This window comes from Macaca thibetana, chromosome 1 (genome assembly GCF_024542745.1).
Source record: "Macaca thibetana thibetana isolate TM-01 chromosome 1, ASM2454274v1, whole genome shotgun sequence".
In the NCBI taxonomy this organism is placed as follows: domain Eukaryota; kingdom Metazoa; phylum Chordata; class Mammalia; order Primates; family Cercopithecidae; genus Macaca; species Macaca thibetana.
This window is the reverse complement of record NC_065578.1, coordinates 127,273,417-127,294,928: the sequence shown is the minus strand read 5'-3', so window position 1 is coordinate 127,294,928 and position 21,512 is coordinate 127,273,417. Positions and strand designations below refer to the sequence as shown.

The 21,512-nt window shown below is 48.8% G+C and overlaps 1 protein-coding gene across 3 annotated transcripts in view; it reads left to right on the top strand.

Moving 5' to 3' along the window:
• KCNN3 (potassium calcium-activated channel subfamily N member 3) overlaps nucleotides 1-21,512 on the top strand; it is a 169,456-nt gene that overhangs the window by 81,753 nt on the left and 66,191 nt on the right. For all 3 annotated transcript variants that reach the window (XM_050753187.1, XM_050753218.1, XM_050753197.1), the window contains exon 3: nucleotides 17,334-17,752. In XM_050753187.1, the coding sequence (XP_050609144.1) occupies nucleotides 17,334-17,752 (419 nt within the window). The remainder of the gene's footprint in view (nucleotides 1-17,333; nucleotides 17,753-21,512) is intronic.

Genomic DNA, 21,512 nt, shown 5'->3' with positions numbered 1-21,512 from the left:
TACCTGGGTGACACTTGGCAGTTCAGCTGACGTCTTGGAGCCCTAGTCTTCAAATCTGTAAAATAGAAATAATGATAACATCTTCCTAGGATTGTTAGGAACACTAAACTAGATTTAGCACCATGGTTAAAAGCATAATGTGGTAGGCTGAATCCTAATGCCCCTCCCCCAATCCTAATGCCCCAACCCCAACCATATTTTGGCACAGACCCTGCCAAAATATCCAGCTCCTAATCCCTGGATATCCTGGCAAAAGGGACTTTGCAGAATGTGGTTAAATGGAGAATCTTGAGATGAAGGAGATTATCCTGGGTTATCCACGTGGGATCTAAATGTAATCACAACTGTTCTTGTGAAAAGGGAGGCAGAGGGAGATCTGACTACCGAAGAAGAAGCAGGATGAGTGATGGTGAAACAGGAGGCTGGAGTGGTGGGAGAAAAGGCTACAAGGCAGGGAAGGTAGGCCCCCTCTGGAAGCTGGAAAAGCAAGGAAACGGATTCCCCTGCCAGATCTTCTGGAAGGAGCCAGCCCTGCGGACAACCTCCATGTTAGTCTAGTGAAACTGATTCCACACATCTGGCCTCCGGAGCTGTAATAGAATAAATCTGTGTTGTTTTAAGTAATGTGTTACAGCAGCAATAAGAAATGAATACACATGGACTCTGGGGCCAGACTGCCTGGGTTTGATCTGAGTAAACCACTTACCGCTGTGTGACCTTGGGCATGTCATTTAATCTCTTCATGCCTCAGTTTCCTCATCTTTCAATAATAAGACCCACCACAAAAGGGCTGCTATGAGGAGTAAAGAAGCTAGTATTTCTAAGTCATTGAGAATAGCACCTGAAACCTGGTAAGCGCTGTATAAGTATTTGTTAAATAAAATAACTAAAAAGCACGTGAAGGTGGCTGGCTCACAGGAGGCTGTGGGGTGACGCGAGTGGATGCTGACGGGTTTGGCGGCATGGGCTGTGCTCCGTGGAGTCAGTTCAGGAAGGCAGGGGAGTATTTGGTGCCTCTCAGGAAGACTGTGGTAGTCTTCGTTAAAATGAACCATAGATACTTGAAGGAATGAACCCTTCATTGTCTGTTACACTGAATGCCTCACACCCTGCATTTCCCAGTGTTCCTTGAAATATTAATAGCTGTTACTTCAAAACAAGAGTCAAGGTCAAATAAGTTTGAGAAACTGCATTTCAAAGCCGACCAGTTTTCTTTTCTTTAGAAGTCTCAGAAGCTTTCATATGCTAATGAGCCTGATGAATCTCTGAGAAGCATTTTTTAAATATTTGGCCACTCAGTCACTTTGTATGGTGCTTCCAGCGTGGCCAGCACTCTGCAGAAGGCACCTCAGAGCAAGCCTGGATGCCTGTGGCTGCTGCAGAGGTGTGTGAAGGTGGGACAACCCGTCTGAGAGGCAGTGTCAGGGGCCTGTTTACCTGACCTCAGAACTAACTAGAATATGTAGCTGCTGCTGATCCTGTCATTCATATCCCAGACAGTCAGAAAGGGTTACCGACAGGCCCATCTATCCCTGTTTCCTTTAGGGCCAGTGGAGGCACCTAGACCCTGAGGCCCCAGACCCTAGCATGCCCCTCTCTTGCCTCCCTCCTGACACAATCCGAGACCCTGAGGGCACCGTGGATGCCACAGCCCTCAGGTCTAAACTTCATCCCGCCCCCTCCTCCAGCTGCCCCTTGGCTGCTTCTCAGGCTTAGGGATGTATCTACCAGCAGCCAGCATCAGCCTATGGGAGGACAGATGGAGAAAGTGGCAGTGTGGGCCCTGGAAGCAGGCCTGGGGCCTTTTTGGACAAGGGACTCTGGGAGTCTGGATATCCAAAGTGGGGTATAGAAGGTGGAGGCAGACAAGGCCTCTGGGCCCTGTGGGCTTTTGGCTCCAGGGGGTGTGGTGTGACTTGAGGAGTGGTCAAGCAGGGCCCTCTAGTGTGGGGGACCCAGAGCCAGAGCCCCAGGTGTCTGGATCCAGGGCAGCAGCACAGACCCTGAATTGCAAATAGTGCCCCAGTCACCAAACTGGCCCTCTCCATAGCCATATCTTTGTTTGCTTCTGCGCATCTCTAGGAGACACGCAGTTCGAAGCTCCTGGTTCGTCAGGAAGTTGCATCCTGACATCCACTGTACCCCACGGGGCTTGGCACTGTACCTGGCACACTGAGGCCAGGTCCGCAGCGAGCTCTCACCAGCAGCAGTCACTGTGGCGATGGTGGCTGCCGCATGCCCTGGCCCTTGGCCCCCTCCTCCCGAATGGAGGGAACAGTGGAGCAGGTTTCAGTTCTCAACCATGGGGAGGGCCACCACTTCCCACAGGGAGCCCAGGCCTCTGCCGTCAGTAGGGGAGCAGGGTGGGCCACTGACTAATGCGGCTTTCAGTGCCTGCGATGGGAATGCCCATGGAGAGGTGGCCTTGAAATAAGTGCCTTTGTTTAATCTTCATGCCCTGGAACTATTTTTCACAAGGTGGTTTAGTTAGAGGGGCTGTGGATCTGGTAATGAGGCTGGCCTTGGAGGGGGAGCCTTGTAAGAGGAGCTCAGCTATAAACACTTCTAGCAGGGCTGTGTTCATAAAATCCTGGGGGCCCTCGGGGGATTTGAAGCTCTACACAGAAAATTACAGGGCAGGAAAGGACCTGGCAATTATTTTTCCTCCAAGAATGGCCATGCTTAAAACATCACCATTAGGCGCCACAAGTGGCTTTCTCCAGGACAGTTCTTTTAAAAAATACTTTATTGGGTTTTTTTAAATTACAAAAGCAATATAGGCTTGTTTTAACACAGAGGTGTGTTCTAATTATCAAAAGGAAAAAAGTCAATAGGTTCCCTGATTCCCATCTCCCTACGTCCCCAGTGGTACCAGTGTTAACAATTTAGTGTTTAGTTTAGCCAGAGGTGATTAACGCACCTTTTGTGTGTGCTTATACAAAAATGTACCAACATGCATACACATATATGGGCATTTTTGGTTTTATGTGTTGGTGTTTGCTCTTTTAAAAAAGAGGAATCCCACTATACCTATTATGCCGTAAGTTTCTCTTTTTACTTAGCAATATATCATGAACATTTTCTAAGTCAATACATATAGATCCACTTCATTTTTAAAAACAGCTACATAATGTTCCCCAGTATGAGTACCATAATGTATTCAGCTGTTTCCCTATTGATGTATATTCAAGTTTGTTTCCAGGGTTTTTTTTTTTTTAAGTATAATAAGCAGTTCTTTTAAAAATATTCTTTGATTTCTTTATCTTGTGCATATGTTGCAAGAGACTCTTTTGCCTTGGGAGAATTATAAAAATGGTGAACAATTAAAATATTTCTTTGGAGTCACATTGATATAGTTTTGACACCTTAAGCCCTTTATGTATTGGTTTGGGCGGCCCATATTTCCTGGGTGCTGTGCCTGGCACTGTGGACAGTGACCAAGGAGACGTCTGTCCTCAAGGACCCCTGCTTTAGTGAGGCTGCTGACAAGCAGGTGGACAGGAACATGGCTCAGATGGGAGATCAAGAGGGAGGTTTTGGCCAGAATGGAAACTTAATAGATGAGAGTGTGGCCTCTTGGTTTAAATCCTGTCTCTACCACTTAGTTGATAGGAGGTCTGGGGGAAGTTCACTTTTCTTATGGGGCTATTGTGAGACTCAAAGAGTTAATGTAAAGAAAAGTGCTTAGGAGGCCAGGTGTGGTGGCTCATGCCTGTAATCCCAGCACTTTGGGAGGCCGAGGATGGCTGATCACATGAGGCTAGGAGTTTGAGACCAGTCTGGCCAACATCGCAAAACCCTGCCTCTACTAAAAATACAAAAATTAGCCAGGTGTGGTGGTGCACAGCTACTCGGGAGGCTGAGGCAGGAGAATTGCTTGAATCCAGGAGGCAGAGGTTGTAGTGAGCCATGATCGTACCACTGTTCTCCAGCCTGGACAACAGAGTGAGACTCTTGTCTCAAAAAAAAAAAAAAAAAAAAAAAAAAAAAGAAAAAGAAACGTGCTCAGGACCCAGCCAGCAAGTTGGAAACACCAAATGGATTGTTACTGTTTGAAGTGCTGCCCCCACCACTGGGAGATCAGGAAAAGCTCCCCCTGAAGGGGTGACGGTGCAGCTGGCCCTTGAGAAGGAGTTGAAGGCCTTTTAGTCAGTTGGGGAAAAAACAAACACTCCCTGCCCACCACCAACACCTGGTCGTGACCTCAGTTCTTCAGCTCCCTACCCTGTTCAAAGATCCAAAAACCTCTTTATTTTTAGTTGCTAAAAATACCCCCTAAGCCAGGGTTAAAGAATTTCTCCCTGAGTGGTAAACAGGTGACTTAGAACCAATCAGGGCCCAGCAGCCCCAGTGATGATGCTGTTCCTCCCCTACCCCCAAACATTTAGCAGGATCCTTTCATGTGTCAAAAGGAAAGAAACTTACCAGAAACTTCCTGTTGAGAAAACGATTCCTCTTACCCCAGACTTAGCAGATGCACAGAAACCTTTGACTCCTGGATCTGCCAAGGCACACAGAGAACCAGAAACACGTATTGGCCTGGCCTGGGACAAGCAAACATCCGGGTTCAGTTCAACAAGCCCTCCTAGTACAGCCTGGGGCAGCACACACGGTAGTGGAGAGAGTGAACTTTGGAGGCTGCCTGCCCCAGCTCTAGAGCCTAGGTCTGCCCCTTATTAACTGTGTGACCTTTAGTAAATTACTTAATCTCTCCGAGCCTCAGTTTCCCTGTCTGTAAAATAGAAATAAGAATACCTATCTCAGAACACTGTTAAGGACTAAATGAAATGGTGCCTGTAAGGTCTGGTCCCCTGAAACGCGGGCTAGCACTCCCCAACTGTCTGGCCATCCTTCTCCAGCTGCCATTTGGGGATTGGCTCTGTGACAAGCAGGGGGCACAGGGCCTGGGGAATACTGGAGGAAGGCACCCAGCCCCACCTGGGAGTTGGAAGGGACCAGCTTAGACCTGTGGAAGGGAGGGACGCTTGATCTGGAGGTCTCTGGTGAAGAAGCTGAGAAGAGGGAGTGCTTGTACAGAAGATGGAGGGGCGCAAGCTCAGGGGTTACTGGTAACTTGGTTTGGCTGGGATGAGACACCAGGTGTGGCAGGTGATGGGGATGGAGGGGCCAGCTGGTGCCAGGTGGGAAAAGGCCCTTTTGGCCAAGTGCAGTTAGGAGGTTGGACAGTCTGGGTTACCACTGAAAGGTTCCAGAGGGGGAGGTGACATGATTTGGTTTGTATTTTGGAACATTCGCTCTGGCAGCAACGTAAAGATGGCTGGGGCGCGGGGCACATGATGAGACCGAGGTGTGGCCACTGCAGCCCAAGGATTGACTGGGGACACTTGGCCTTACTGCTTCAAATAGAATTGGTTACAAACTCCCACCCCACACAGGAGGGGACCCAGTGTCTTTCCACTGGTCTCTGGGGGCTCGGAAACTTCCACTTCTCTCTTGACAGCTCATCTGATGTCAAACTCTTTCTGCTGAATTCTCCACCTCTATCCTGTGCTTAGTGACCCCTTAAGGCACCCTTCCTGTTCCCATTGCTCCTCGAGGGGCCCATGACCAAGGCCTCTAGGTTAGCCGACATTTCCATGGATCTGGAGCAAGGGGAAGGGGTGAGGTGGTGGGGGCACAACAAACGGGACAGTGCTGAACGCCACATGCGCCTGATCTTACAGTCTCAGCACTGTCCGTGTCTCATGGGTGGTCAGCAGCAGTTAGTCCTCAGTGGGCTCCGGCTTCCCCCTCTCATGGGACTGGCCCAAGGTGCTGCTTAGCCACCTGCCCTCTCCTTCCAGTCCCATAGCTCACAATCTCCCACCTCCAATGTTCTGTTCATTTCTAGGGCACATACATTAAGCCCTGTGTTGGTCTCCTCTGACCCCACCCCAGCCCTATCCAGAGGAATCTTCTTCATTAGCAAACATGCTGGGGTGTGTAAGTGGGCTCCTAAACTAAGATGGTCTCTTCCTCGCTAGGGACCCCATCACCAGGTCTCCATAGAGGTCTGTTCACTGGTGGGAAGAGGAGGAAGGGAAAGATGATAAATGGATATTCTATCTGTGGAAATGAAAGCTGTGGTCTTAGTTCCACAAACATAGCCCAGTCTAGATTGCAGGTAACAATGTGGGTTTCCAAGGTGGTGCAGACACCAGGGATGGAACCCAGTTTATTTTAATTGTATATTGATTCTCTGGTCAGCAAAGATTCTTCTGAGAATGAGCATTTAAAGTGTGGACTTGAGTTTTCTTTTTTTTTTTGAGACGGAGTCTCGCTCTGTCATCCAGGCTGGAGTACAATGGCGCAGTCTCGGCTCACTGCAAGCTTTGCCTCCTGGGTTCAGGCCATTCTCCTGCCTCAGCCTCCTGAGTAGGTGGGACTACAGGTGCCCACCACCATTCCTGGCTAATTTTTTTTATTTTTAGTAGAGACGAGTTTTCACTGTGTTAGCCAGGATGGTCTCGATCTCCTGACCTCGTGATCCGCCCGCCTCGGCCTCCCAAAGTGCTGGGATTACAGGCTTGAGCCACCGTGCCTGGCTGAGTTTTCTTTAGAAGACAACGTATACCCCAAACTGGCCAGCCCCCAAATAGAAGGCCTGCTTAGCAGGCTGGCAGGTGAAAGGGCGTGGGATTTGGAAGACACAGAATGCTGAAGGCCGCAGTCAATTGATTGAACTTCTCTTGGTTTGGATTTCTTCATCTGCTAAATGGGCATATTACTCCCTTACAGGGACATTATGAGATTGCAATGAAATGGTATGTGCAAAGTCACCTGGCTTGGCCCACAGTCTGGCTTTTGGGTAATTTTCACACAAAAGGAAATAGCTATGAACTGAATTGTGTCTCCCCAAAACACATTTGTTGAGGCCCTAACCTCCAATGTAACTGTCTTGGAGATAGGGTCTGTGGGAGGTAATTAAGTTTAAATAAGGTTATAAGGATGGGGCCTAATCCTATAGCACTGAGGCTCTAGGAGAAGAGAAAAAGAGAGGTCTCTCTCCATCTCTCTGCCATGTGAGGACACAGTGAGATGGCGGCCACCTGCAAGCCAGGAAGAGAGCCTGACTGTGTTGGCACCCTGATCTCAGACTTCCAGCCTCCAGCACTGTGAAAAAATACATTTCTGTTTTTTAAGTTACCCAGTCTATGGTATTTTGTTTTGGAGACCCGAACTGACTACCGCAGGTGCATATTTAACCCGTGGGCAGTCTGTCTTCAGAAAGTGGTGACATGGTGCACATGGCCCTGGTGGGAGTGGGTCTGTGGTCTCCTATCCTTTGATAAAGCTCATTCTGTGACCTCCAAGGTCCCAGTGACCTGGGTCCTGCTACCTTCTTGGCCTCATCTGGTACCATCCCTCACTTCTTTTTCACATTGGTCTTCTTTCTTCTGTCTCTGCAACTCTCTAAACTCCATCCTGCCTTGGGGTTTTTGCACATGGTTGTCCCCTCTGTAATGCATACCTTTGCAAGGCTCACTTTGGATTCAGAGGACCCCTCCATAGAGAGCCCTGTCCTGGCTGTCTGGGACTTCTCCCATTTCCTTTGCCCTGTCTTATTCTCTTCCTGGCAGGTGTCACTGTCTAAAATTAAATGGTTTACCAGTTTAATATCTGTTTTCCTCCCCTGAAATGTAAGCTCTGTGGGGACAGGGGCCTTGTCTATTTGTCTTGCTATATCCCTAGAGCTTACCAAGTCACATAATAGGGGCTCAACTCATACTCAATGAATGAATGAGTGAATAAGCTGATCAGGGCAAAGCTCCATGCCTGTGCATCCAGCACCTCTTGAACCAGACCCCAAACACTTGATTTCCAGCATCACACCTTGTCTCTCATTACAACTAGAGACCAGTCGGTCCATCCAAAGGATTTCCAATCAAAGGGTTCTATGGAGAGCATGGGGTCCACTACAGAGATCTAGACTGGAGGAGGAGGTGAGTGAGTTGATCTTTGAATGTTCTTCTCTACCCTTTCAACTACAACAGCTCTGAATTTGTGTTTCCCATGTTGGGCGTACATGAACAATCTTATAAAAGAAATGGCCCCACAGCCTGGAGAAAATGGAAAACTACAAATTGCATCCAAGTCTTCACATTACACTGATGAATCTCAGGTCCAGAGACTTGCCACACACAGATGGCCAGAGGTGGGATGCTCTATCCCCAGTAGTGCCGTGGTCAGGGATCAAGAAATTCCTGCTATGTGAGTGAAATATAATGGCTCCCTTAAATGCTGTAACTTGGCTTTCTTTCTCTGAGAACTGAGGACAGGGGAAAGGATTTATGATCACCACTGGCCTCTGTTAGTCCCAAACAAACTTCAGGCTCCATAACGCCCATGGGTAGTCATTATACACTGCAACAGACCAAAAGCGAGCTCTGGTGAGGCACTCAGGAGAAGCCTGTCCTGGCCGGACCAAAGAGCCACTGTGGGACATCACACATGGCCCAGGGAGTGGGATGGTTTCAGATGAGAACAATTTCTTCTTAGATACAGAGCCGGGTAGCATGGACCCCTTCGCCCTAAGCATCATGTTTATGGTAGAATCATAGACTTCCCTGACAAGGCCCATTCACTGGCTGGCCTGTTTTAGAGCCACCTTTTTTCTACCTTTGCTTCCCACCCCCCACCTTCCTCCCTTTCTTCCTCTAGTTCCATGGAGCATTTGCTGACTGGAAATTTTACGAACCATTGCTGCAAACCCAGAAGTTCATTTCATCACTGGCAATCAGCTCCTGTCCTCAGGGAAAGCTAATTAGGTACTACAGGACTTTTGATGTTGCTTCCATGGTAACCCCCCTAGTAATGGTGTACATGCAGAATATGTGCTCCAGGGTGTTTAAATTTATATATGTATATATATAAAATATAAAATATATTATATATAAATAATATATCTTAAGAAAATCTGTAATTTTTTCCTCTTGCTTTGTTTCTGTGTATATTTTTTTAAATGATGGAAATTTTCCCTGAAGTTTTTTTCCCCACAGAGAGGGAACAGTACACAAAAAGGCTTTTTCCATTTTGTCTCCTTTAATTTAGAGAAATTCATAGTTGTGCAAGAGTGAAAGTTTTTCAGTTTGGTCAGAAAGTGTCTAAGCAGGAATATGCTCTCCTTCCTGATCGCTGACAATATTTTAATGACAGATTTTGCTTAAATAAAAAATCAGAAAGGTCTCAAGCCTTTCAAAATAGAATGAGGGGAAAACGAGTGAATCCAATGAATGGACTCTAAACTTATCCTAAAAAAAAAAAAAAGAAAAAAGGCAAGCTTCCCTGCATGCCTACCCCTCTGCAGGAAGTGTGGGAAGGCCTCACAAGCCTGAAGCTCAGGCTGTGCCATGTGGCTGCTGGAGACACTGGGTAGTGTCCTTGTTTCCCTGTCAAGGCAACCTGTCCCAGGCCCTACAGAGATTGCAGCTGAATGGTCCTGTCCTGAGGTGGCCAGATGGCCTTCAGCGTTGGCCTTGTGGTGAGCTGGCGATTACATCTTTGCTTGGTGAGACACTGTAACCAGGGAAAGCTCAGACCTGGACTCCCTGAGGTGCAGGTGACAAGGGAGAGGGCCTGTGACACGCCCACAGCTGAAAGCTGAGGGCTTCTGAAGAATCCCTGAATAACTAAAAGTGCATTCTGTACTATCCCTCACTGGCCGTCCAAGGATGGAATACCATGCTGACCTCTTCGTTAGCTGCCAGCGAATCCGTTTAGCCTGAGCATTTGCCAACAAGGTCCACTGTTCTCAGACTCCATGCTGTTTTTCTCCAGTGCCCCCCCCCCATTAATTCCGTTTTGCCTTTGTTCTGTGATGCAGTCTACCAGCTGACTTCCTCACATCTGAGAAAACACTTTGTATGCAAAACAACCAAACTGCTTGCAAAATAACTTTTTAAATGCCCTTAGTTATTCTTTGATATCTCAAATGATGCATCCATGGTGGGAGTGGGGATGGGGGAAGCTGGAATGGCCCTTGACCCTGATCTCCTCCCCATCCAGTAACCCAGTTGCTTGAGAAAAACTGGCCAGCAGATATAACTGAGTGGAGTGGGAAGGTGGGGACAGGTGAGGGTTCCTTCTAGGGGCTGTGGCATAAGAATCTAAAAGGAAAATGTTGGGCACAGTAGGCACATGACCTGGCTTTTCTAATATGTGCCAAATGTAAGAATTAGTTTTGTTATATATTAGTTTTGTGGCATAACAAAGCACCTCAAAACATAACGGCTTAAAATAAGAATTTAGGTCACATTTCTGTGGATTAGTCATTTGGGCTGGGCTCAGCTTGGTGGTTCTTCTGCTGGTCTTACCTGGGGTGAGCTTCTGTCATGCAGCTGGTCTAGGACAGCTTCTGATGGCTGGCAGCTGGTGCTGGCTGTAGGCTGGGCTGAAAGGGATAGTGAGGCCATGTGTCTATAGTGAGCCTCACGGTGCTGACATTTTTCAAACCTCTGCTGTATCACTCTTTCTACTGTTCCACTGGCCAAAGCAAGGTACATGGCTAAATTCAGACTGAAGAGATTGAGAAATAGGCTGTACTGGCCAGGTGTGGTGGCTCACACCTGTAATCCCAGCACTTTGGGAGGCTGAGGTGGGCATATCACTGGAGGTGAGGAGTTCGAGACCAGCCTGGCCAACATGGTGAAACCCCATCTCTACTAAAAATACAAACATTAGCCAAGTGTGGTTGTGGGTGCCTGTTATCGCAGCTACTCAGGAGGCTGAGGCAGGAGAATCACTTGAACCCGGGAGGCAGATGGCGCCATTGCACTCTAGCCTGGTTGACAAGAGTGAAACTGTCTCAAAAAAAAGAGAGAGAGAAATAGGCTGTACTTCTTGACTGGAAGAGAGGCAAAGTCACATGTACAGAAGTAAGTGAATGGGATGGGAGGAATTTGTGGCCATTTCTGCAAGCTGCCCCCTCCGGTGTGTCTGATACATGCCTTCCAGGCACTGCTGAAGCCCTGTCTAGCCCAAGAAGCTTTTCAAATTGCATCCGAATCATGCATGTCTTTTGCTAGAGCTACTTGAGATTGTGAACTGATTCATGGGACATGTGTTTGATTCATATTTATATACCCACAGTAGCCTAACCTTGTTGATTCTTAATAATTATTATACTGAACTGAGTTGAGTTAGTTCTCCTTTTTCTCTAATTACAAGCTCCTTAAAGGAAAGTTTGGAATCACTGTTGCATATAGTCTCTCTCCCAGAACTCTCAGAATTATACTAATGGCTGAAAATCCTACAAGTCCTCAGAACCACCAGTTAAGTGGTAGAGGGATTAGGCCTAGAGCCACCTCTGGACAGAGCAACTATCTGAGGAAAGAGTGGAACTTTCAGGATACCAGAGACTGTGGTACTGACACATTACATCTTCAGGCCAGTTGCACCCTCAATGAGTGAAATCACTTTTTTAGGCTTAGGAGGCAGAAAGATTCAGTGACTCGGAGAATGTGGCTTTCCTTTCCCCATTCAGGGAGGCCAGCATGCGAGGAGCAAACCCACGTTTGGTCAGGAAGGGACTCGTTCATCAGCCCTGGGCCTCTGTGGCTTCTCCTGCTCTGGAACAGCCCAGAACAGACCACTCGAGGGCCCACAGTGCTCCCTGCCCCATGCCACATTGTGTCCACATCACCTCAGTACTTTTCCAGAATCCGTCAGAGGCCAACAGTCAAGCTGGTCTAGAGTCACGGCTGGATGACTGAGACTAAGCCCTAGGGGAAGATAGTCCTTTGTGGAGCCACATACACACTCCTCCTGCCCCTCTGGTCCAGCGCTACTCAATATCCTGGTTTCAGACTTGCTCTAGAACTTTCTAAGGCTTGGAGGTCACCTGGGACAGTTTATTCGAGGTTGAACCACCCTTTGAGAATAAGAGGGTGTCCCTTCCCATGGTGTGAGATGAATTGTCAAGTCCTTTGTGAGTCACAGGCTTAGGAATGGATTTTCAACAGGAATTTCCATTCTGGGTGGTTAACAAGGGCCACGGGCAATCTGTCCTTTTCTTCATATGACACAGTCATCCGCCTACACACTTTTTATTCACCAAAATTCTACTGACTGCCCACTCTGTGCCAGGCAACGTCTCAGGCATGGGAGTGGGGTGAGATGAGCCAGGCATGGTTCCTGTCCCTGGAGAGCTCAGGTGCACTGAGAACACAGATGAGGTGGGAGCCGCCAGCAAGAGGGTCTGTGTAGAACCACAGAATTATGGCTTCTTAAGGCAGGAGGTACCTTGGGGATTGTCTAGTCTATTCCCTCATTCCTCAGAGGAGGAAGCTGAGCCCGAGAGAGGGAAGATTAGTCCAGGGGCACACATGTGGGAATTATTAATTCACTAAACAAGCATTTATTGAACACCTACTAAGCACTAAGATCTGAGCTAGGCTCTGGAGATGCCACAGGGAACAAGGAAGACACAGCCCTTGTCTCTTTGGAGCTCCAACTGTGACTGGTGGGGGGGGGGTCCCAATCCTGGTTACATTTTAGACTCACCTTGGAGCCTTAAGAAGAACCCCCGTGCCAGGGCTCCACCCCCAGAGATTCTGATTTACTTGGCCTGGGGTGGGCCTGGGCATGGGTATTTTTGAACAAGCTCTCCAAGTTATTCTAATGTGCGATGTGAGTAGGTTGAGAACCACGTCTAAGGGGTGAGACAGCAAAAATCTCACAAACGCAAACCAATAATTGGGATTGTGCTTTGTTAGGAATGAATGGGATGCAGAGTGAGGAACCAGCGGAGTGGGGTATCTGCTACTTGCTCTGAAACGGGAGGGAGCGAGACCACACTTGGAGAACTGTGATTCCAGGGGTCAGAAGGAAGGAAGGAAGCATAGAGTGTCCTCATGTGGGACAGCAATGGGATCTTCTGGGCCACGTCGCACCCTGCAGATGCAGAAAACCCTGCAGTGGAGCCCTGTCTAGCAGAGGCTTTTAACCTGCAGCCTGAAAACTCCCCCAACCGCCTACTCAAAACACTGCCTCTTTACACACAGTGTTTATGAGTGCCCCCCAGGCCCTCCAGCTTAAAAATCCCTCACATTTTTAGACAGTTAGTAAAGCATTGTCGGACTTATTTATTTATTTATTTATTTATTTTGAGACTGAGTCTTGCTCTGTCGCCCAGACTGGAGTGCGGTGGCGCAATCTTCGCTCACTGCAAGCTCTGCCTTCCGGGTTCAAGCAATTCTCCTGCCTCAGCCTCCCGAGTAGCTGGGACTACAGGCGCCCGCCACCACACCCGGCTAATTTTTTTGTGTTTTAGTAGAGACGGTTTCACTGTGTTGCCCAGGCTGTTTGCGAACTCCTGAGCTCAGGCAATCTGCCTGCCTCGGCCTCCCAAAGTGCTGGGATTATAGGCGTGAGCCACCGCGTGGGCCACCAACCCCAGCCACCAACTTTTTATCTGTATTATTGGATCCTAACACTAACCTCATGAGGCAGGCAGGGCCAAGGTCAATGTTCCCCTGTTGGAGATGTGGAAACAAGCTCAGAGAAGTCACACAGGGCCTGAGATCACATGGCTAATACCTGGATGTGGAGGACTTCAGGCTAGCTCTCTGGCCTCCAGCTCCACTACCCCATGTGGCCCCCACCTTCCCTGCACCAGCAAGCTGCAACTGAGGCAGGGCACCCGAGAGGCAGCTGGGGACCAGCACCTTCCCGTCACGCTGGGCAGAGCTGCTGGTGCGTTCTCCCCTTCAGCTGTGACGGCTTACAATCCCGCTCCTCATCAGGCAATCAAAGGAATCTGTTACTTGTTGCTTCCCTTCCTGCCCAGAGTGAACCCAGTTACTATAGTAACCAGATGCAATTCTTTATTACAGAGTAGATGGTTTTAATTTTGCATTTGAAGAATTTGGCCAGGCAGTCACGTTGCCATGGCTTGGCCTGTCGGGCGGCAGTTAGAAGCAGAGGGAACCCTTTGAACAGCCATTAGGGCTTTCCAATTGCTGGGGGAAACCTGTGTCTGGAAAAACCCAGGCTCAGCTGCACTGGGGAAGGAGGAGGGTGAGTCTCCAGCTGGTGCTGTGCTGGGTACTGTCTCCTGTTCAGAAATGACAGCTCCCTGATTAGAGCCACCAGGTGAGCCTCTCAGCCAGTTGCTCCCACAGTCCCCTCTAGTTTCCCTTCAGGATCCTTATGGGTGGGTCGGTGGGGGGCTGCTCATAGGGCCTTCAACACATGTTTGTTGAATGAATGAATGAATGAACAAATGATCCTTTGTAGTTTATTAAGCCCTGTCAACCCATTGTCTCCTCTGCTCTCCATTATGGCTTTGTAAGGGTACACAGCAGGGAGAAAGAGAAACTGAGGCTCAGCAAGGTGAGAGACTTGCCTCCTAGTGCTGCCTCCCCCGCCCATGCCTCTCAGGGCCCACTGAATTGCCTGGTAGGTTCCCCTTGCTGCCGAAACATATCACAGGTAGATGCTAAAAGCAAGGCAAGCATCGCCCGCCCACCCCACACCAGGCCTGGTACCATAGGTCCTCTCCTGGGTCCTCGGTTCCTGCTGAACTAAGGAAGGCAGCAAAATGGGGAGAGAAAGCTGCTTGGTGACTAACTTTGAAACAGAGCAGAAGCTTCCTTCAGCCCAGACCATCAAGGAGACAGTTGGATGGACAGAATAAAGAGCCCTTCATTCCCTGATCTCCCTGTGCAAGGGAGGAAAGGAAGGCTTCACTTGGCTTTCAGCCAGACCCCACAAATCCACGCTGATCCAGTCTCTCTGTTACTCTTTCTGTGCTGAGGGTGTATTTCCACGTTAAGTAAAACCTCCACCCAACCCTGGCCTCAACATTAATTTCTCCTAACCCAGCCTAGTTTCTTCCAGCCTTGCAGCTCAGGCCTTCCCAGGATGCACGCGTGGGCTGCTCTCCTGGCCAGGAGGTGCTGGTGTTGGTACCCTTCATCCTGAGCTCATGTTAGGCCACAGGACCCTGCCTGTCTCCTGTTTAAAGGCAAACATAAGCAGCTTTGGAGAGCAGCAGCTCTCTGTGGCTATCGGTGGAGCAGGCAGCATATGAGGCTGGAGTCTTGAGTGGGATGTGTTTGTGGATGAGCTGGGACAGGCATCAGCCAGATCTGCTGGAGGGCCAAGGGCCCAGTAGAGAGAGGGCATAGTGTGATGATAAACACTCCACTACCTCCCAGAAGTGAGGTGCCTGCACAGGAGGCCCACACCGAACATATGCGCGGATCTCAGGCCTCACCCTCCAAGAATCAAATCATCTGAGCTGGATGAGACCTTACAGGCTTCTCATTTCAGTCTCAGATGAAGACTGAGGCCACAGAGGGGAAAGATGTGAACTCCGTTTCACAGTCATCAAACATGGTGGGACTCCACAGTGGGACTTACCCGAAGACAAAGGCTGGGCACACAGCTGGTGCTCAGTCAATTCTTGTGTGAACAGCCATCCTCATGAGGTGACAGCAGGAAGCATCTTCGTGAAAGGTTAGGGCTAGAAGGAAGCTTAGACATCACTGAATCCAACTGTCATTTTACAGAAAGACAGACCAGATGCATTAATAATGCTAAAACTAAGAATAGCTAATAGTTACATAGCATGCTGGGTGCTAGGCAGGATTCCATGCATGCTGCATATACGAACCCACTGCAGCCTCACAGCGGCCTCTGTGCAGCAGCTATTATCATCATCCCCAGATGAGGTCACTGAGGCATAGGGCGGTTCGGTAACTTGCCCAAGATCGTGGAGCCAGTAGTGTTAGGATCAGGCAGTCTGGCTCCAGAGTCCGTGCCGTGAATGCTTCACTGCACTGTCTGAGAGCGCAGTGCTACCAGCAAACACTTGTGCTCCCTTCTCTGAGTGGGGAGAAGGAATCTGTGCCAGCCCTTGCGAGTTCACTCATGCGGGAAACATGACTTTTTCATCTTCGCATCCCCTTCCAGGGCTCAGCTCAGGTCTGGCAGGGGCTCAGGGATGTGTTTTTAATACAAATGAGTTGATCTTTCTCACCATCGTGAAAGAGCCAATTTGGCACCTGTGTGCTGGAAGGGACCTTGGGAAGTGGCTCAATATAGAACACTTGTGGTCAGCAAAAAGGAGGGGGTGATTCCCACACACCAAGCAGTTCTCCAGTGGCCACTGGCTGAGTGTCCTGCAATATAACTCAACCCTGACTGTCTGCCTGGAGTTAGTGTTGGCTCCCATGGGTTGAGGGCTCAGTCTCACCACATTGACCCCACTTGTGACGCCAGTCACCAGCCCCAGGCTGTTTTACCTGAGCCTCTGACCAAGTGGCTATAAATCAGGGGTTCCCAGGACGCCCTTCTCAGGTTTTCATTAATTTTCTAGAGCAGCTCACTGAACTCAGGGAAACACATTTACTGGTTTATTATAAAGGACCTTACAAAGGATTCAGATGAGCAGCCATATGGGAGCGAAGCAAAGGGCAGGGCGCATGGGAAGGGGTGGAGCTTCCATGCCCTCTCTGGGCACGGAACCCTCCACGTGTCCAGGGACCTCCATGTGTCCAGCTATCTAGAAGCTCATCGAAACACAAAGAGGGGAACGATAGACACTGAGGGTGGAGAGTGGGAGGGAGAGGATCAGAAAAAATAACTATTGGGTACTAGGCTTAGTACCTGGTTGACAAAATCATCTGTACAACAAGCCTCTGTAACACAAGTTTACCTATATAGTAAACCTGCATATGTACCCCTGAACCTAAAATAAAAGTTAAAACACACACACACACACACACACAGTCTTTTTGGGATTTTATGGAGGTTTCATTACACAGACATAATTGATGACATCATTGGCCATTGGTGATCAACTCAACCTTCGGGCCCCTCTTCCCTCCCAGGAGGTGGTGGGGTGGGGCTGAAATTTCCAGCCGTCTCATCACCAGATTGTTCCCCTGGCAACCAGCACCCATCCTGAGGCTACCCTGGATCCCCACCTCCCACCCCAGCCACTAGTCATCTCATTAGCATACAAACGACACTTATCACTTTGGAAATTCCTAAGGTTTTAGGAACTGTGCCTAAACCAGGATAAAGACCAATTATATGATTTCTTATTATAAATCACTATATCTCAGGAAGGGATTTGCAGAGGAGGAAAGTGAGGCCTAGAGAGTCAAAGTGTCTTAGCCAGGGCCTCTCAGCCGGACCTGAATCCAGGTCTCCCTACTCCCCATCCAGGGCTCTTGCCACACAGCAAGGCCCCTAAAGAGCAGGCTGAGGGGGTCAGGCTGACCTGAGCCCAGGAGCCTGCCCCAGCCTGCCCCACCTGTCCTGTCTGGGCCCTGCTGTGCACTTCCTGGTCCTGGCCACACTAATGGACTCTCTGCCCCCACCAGCTCTTCGTGATCGACAATGGCGCGGATGACTGGCGGATAGCCATGACCTACGAGCGCATCCTCTACATCAGCCTGGAGATGCTGGTGTGCGCCATCCACCCCATTCCTGGCGAGTACAAGTTCTTCTGGACAGCACGCCTGGCCTTCTCCTACACACCCTCCCGGGCGGAGGCCGATGTGGACATCATCCTGTCTATCCCCATGTTCCTGCGCCTGTACCTGATCGCCCGAGTCATGCTGCTGCACAGCAAGCTCTTCACCGATGCCTCGTCCCGCAGCATCGGGGCCCTCAACAAGATCAACTTCAACACCCGCTTCGTCATGAAGACGCTCATGACCATCTGCCCTGGCACTGTGCTGCTCGTGTTCAGCATCTCTCTGTGGATCATTGCTGCCTGGACCGTCCGTGTCTGCGAAAGGTATTCCACCTGGGGCCTTCTGAGTGCAGAGTCTGTGCTGGGACAGGGAAGGGAGGACGAGCAGGGGTGCCAGGAGGTATGTGGTCTGATGGAGGAGACAGGCATGTACCCAGACACCTGAAAGGAGACAGTGGGAAAGAGGGGAGTGCTGAGTTGGGGTTGAGTATGAGCTGTAATTGCAGCTTTGGAACCAAGGTAAGGTGGGAAAAAGGCACAGAATTTTCCTGATTTTCCGTTGCTTCTTTGCAAACCGATATATCATTCTGGTTACATCAGTAACTCACATATAACACATCGCAATTTCTTCCTCTTGGGTATTAATAATGCTTATTAGCATTTTAAAGGCTCTGAGAAGTCCTGCAGTAATGAAACCATTTATTTTCGTTTAGTTCAAACTTTCTCAATTGTATTTGCCCTCAAACCCTTTTTATTATAAAGCACTATTGGTACCTTGCTACTCAAAGTTTGGTTCACAGACCAGCAGCATTGGCATCACTGGGAACTTGTTAGAACAATTCCCAGAATCTCAGGCCTTAGCCCAGAATGACTGAATTAGGATTTGCATTTAACAAGGTCACCTGGTGATTCATATGCACCTTACTTTGAGAAGCACTGTACTGATGGAACATACTTTGGGAAACGTTTTAGGAGGCTGGTGGTTGGGAGTCATTCAGAGGAGCTACTCATGAGATAGAAGGGAGATGTGTCCTGATAGAGATCCAGGGCTGTAGAACAAAATGCCAGCTCCTTGGAACAGCCATCATCAAGGCACAAGGGCAGGACTGAGACCACCTCCTTCCACCACCCTTGAGCTGCCTTTCATGACTCTTCTCCCGTGCAAGGGGTCCTGGATATTCATCTTATTTATTTATTTATTTATTTATTTATTTGAGATGGAGTCTCATCCTCTCACCCAGGCTGGAGTGCAGTGGCACAGTCTCTGCTCACTGCAATCTCTGCCTCCCAACTTCAAGCAATTCTCCTGCCTCAGCCTCCCATGTAGCTGGGATTACAGGCATACACCACCATGCTAGGCTAATTTTTGTATTTTTAGTAGAGATGGGGTTTCACCATGTTGGTCAGGCTGGTCTTGAACTCCTGGCTTCAAGTGTTCCTCCTACCTTGGCCTCCCAAAATTCTGGGATTACAGGCGTGAGCCACTGCACCCAGCCCTGGATATTCATTTTAATCTGATTTGATATGGGGAGTCCAAATCTAGGTTAGAAACCGTGATTCTGCCCCTAAGTAGCTGTGAGACCTGGGGCAAGTTACTTAACCTCTCCGGAATACAGTTTCCTCATTTTAAATTGAGGATCACTTGAAATAGAACGAAGCTATGTTTACTTGAGAGAGATGATTTTCAGTATGTTGGGAGGTATGGTGAAGCATCCTATGTAATTTACACAGATCCTGGTAGTCATCCTTAATTCGTCAACACTTACAATTATATTGCCACACCTTCCATGCACCAGTGTCCTAGCAGAGATCAAACAAGACAAAGAAGTCTGGGGAAGAGTTAGCCTAAACACACCCCACATGGGTACCTTGAACCATATCTCCTACCTATTTTTGAGACGTTCTGTTTGCAGATATTTCTTTCAGCGTTTTGGCCAGCAGACACACGGTCAAACTGAGAGGGCATTCTGCTGCCGCAGAACAAGGGTTCAGGCTCCGGGATGCAGGTTCAGGCTGTGAGAGCCAGTGCAGTGTTGGAAGACCTTTCTCACACACAGAGCCTCAGGGACACACCATGCTCACCTATTCAGAACCTCGCCATTACTCAGCAGCTGACATTGCAACATCCGCTTTGAGTGGGACCACACTGCACGGGGCTTCATGAGCCTTCTCCGGTAAGCAGACGCTCTTTGCCCAATGGAGAAAGCATGTGCTTGGGTTTCAACCCCAAACTCCTCATGGTACTGTTAGCTGAGCAGCATTGTGCTGGTTGCTTCACCTCTCTGGACCTCAATTTTCTGATCTGAAAGCTGGATACAGGATTTACTGTTAGAGTCAAACAAGGTAGTATATATGCACTGTGTATTGCGATCCAGTGATGGTGAAAATTAGTAATAATAGTGTAGATCCCTTGATAACTCTTGGGAATTTTGTGCTGCCTTCTTATAATTAGAACAGCCCAACTTCTACCATACATTGGCCTATATTCTTCCTCTTTTCCTTTCTAAATGATGGAAGCCGCGTTGTCTATCAACAATAGTAATTGAATTTGTGCAGCCCTTTAAGCTATTTGAAGTCTTTCATGTCCTCGGATGATCCCTGGCATGTACTTCAGATGAGCAAACAGGCTGAACATGCAACAAAGTACCTGCAAGTGAGTTTCATAATTTATTGAACCTGTCACAAGAAGGGGTGACTATTTTTCACTGGAAAATAAGCTTGTTTTAAAGAATGTAGTTTGCAAAGTACTTAGATGATGCATCTCATTTGATATTGCATGGCCTTCCATAACTTCCAAGCTGAGGCTGGAGTAGCCTGGCCCCTGGTGGGCCACTGGGTCTCTCTCTCTCTTTCTACAGACATGGGTCATAAGCCCCCGCTAAGACCAAGGCACGGAGGATCAATAAGCAAATCGGAAATTCTCTGAAAGTTCCCTTCTCTTGCAAAAAGGCCATTTGAACAAAGACTTAGGTATAACATGAGGTGTATTAAAGCATGGTAGATGTTATTGTTACTCCCCTGTGCTAGTTCTGTGTAAAATCCATATGCCATCCCAGCTTACCCTCACAATAGATCTATGAGAGAGGTACCTTGCCTGAGGGAAGGAGAACCCAGGTTCTGGAGGGGCATCTGGGTGAAGCAACATGTCATCCACTACATGGATGTGTTTGAATTGGACATGAAGCCTCATGGCAGAATCGAGGAAACTGATAGAAAGTAACTGGCCCCGAGGTCACCGAGCTCTTAATAGTAAGCATGGAGCCAGAATCTGGACTCGTTTCTGACTCTGAACTTCCATGTGTGTGTCACCAATCCAGGCTGAATCCTGCACATACGAGGAAATCATGGCCTCGACTCTCCTGGCAACTTTCCCAATCTCAGAGTCTCAAGGCCACTGAGACTGACATGTGAATCCCAGTCTTGCTGTTTTCCCTGCCTCCGCTGCCTATGGTCTTGACCATGTTATCATACTTAAGCCTCCCGGGCTGCCTTCATATCCAATTCAAACACAACCATGTAGTGGATGGCATATTGCTTCACCCGGATGCCCCTCCAGGACCCGGGCTCTCATTCCCTTAGCTGCGGTTGTGACTGAGTCCCTCTCTTAAGGTCAAGCCCCTTGCTTGGGAGCAGCAAGCTCCCGAGGGGATTTGTCAGTGTGGGAGTTCAAAGGCCCAACCCTGATTGCTTCTAGTAGCACACTCAACCGGGCTCCAGGGTCCCTGAGGGATCGCCTAAGGCCTCTGTTACCACTGCACCTGGGAGCTTCCCCTACACCCCAGAGGTGTTGATCCTGAGAGCAGCCCCAATCAAACTCCCACCCCCAAATCTCAGCAGCTCACGGACTCTGTCCCAGGAATATGCCCTATTAATACATTGTTTCCTAAACAGGCAAAGCACTTCTCTTAGAAACACTGAGCAATATTTTTAGAATCAAGCTTAAATGATCATTGTCTTTCCCAATATCAAATAATAAGTAATATTGGCAGAGGCCTTCAGCCAGGACTTATTCAGCCAGAGACTGGACAGAAGCTGAAAGCAGGGGAAGCCTTGGGGAACTGAAGCATCAGACCAGGTAGTGCGG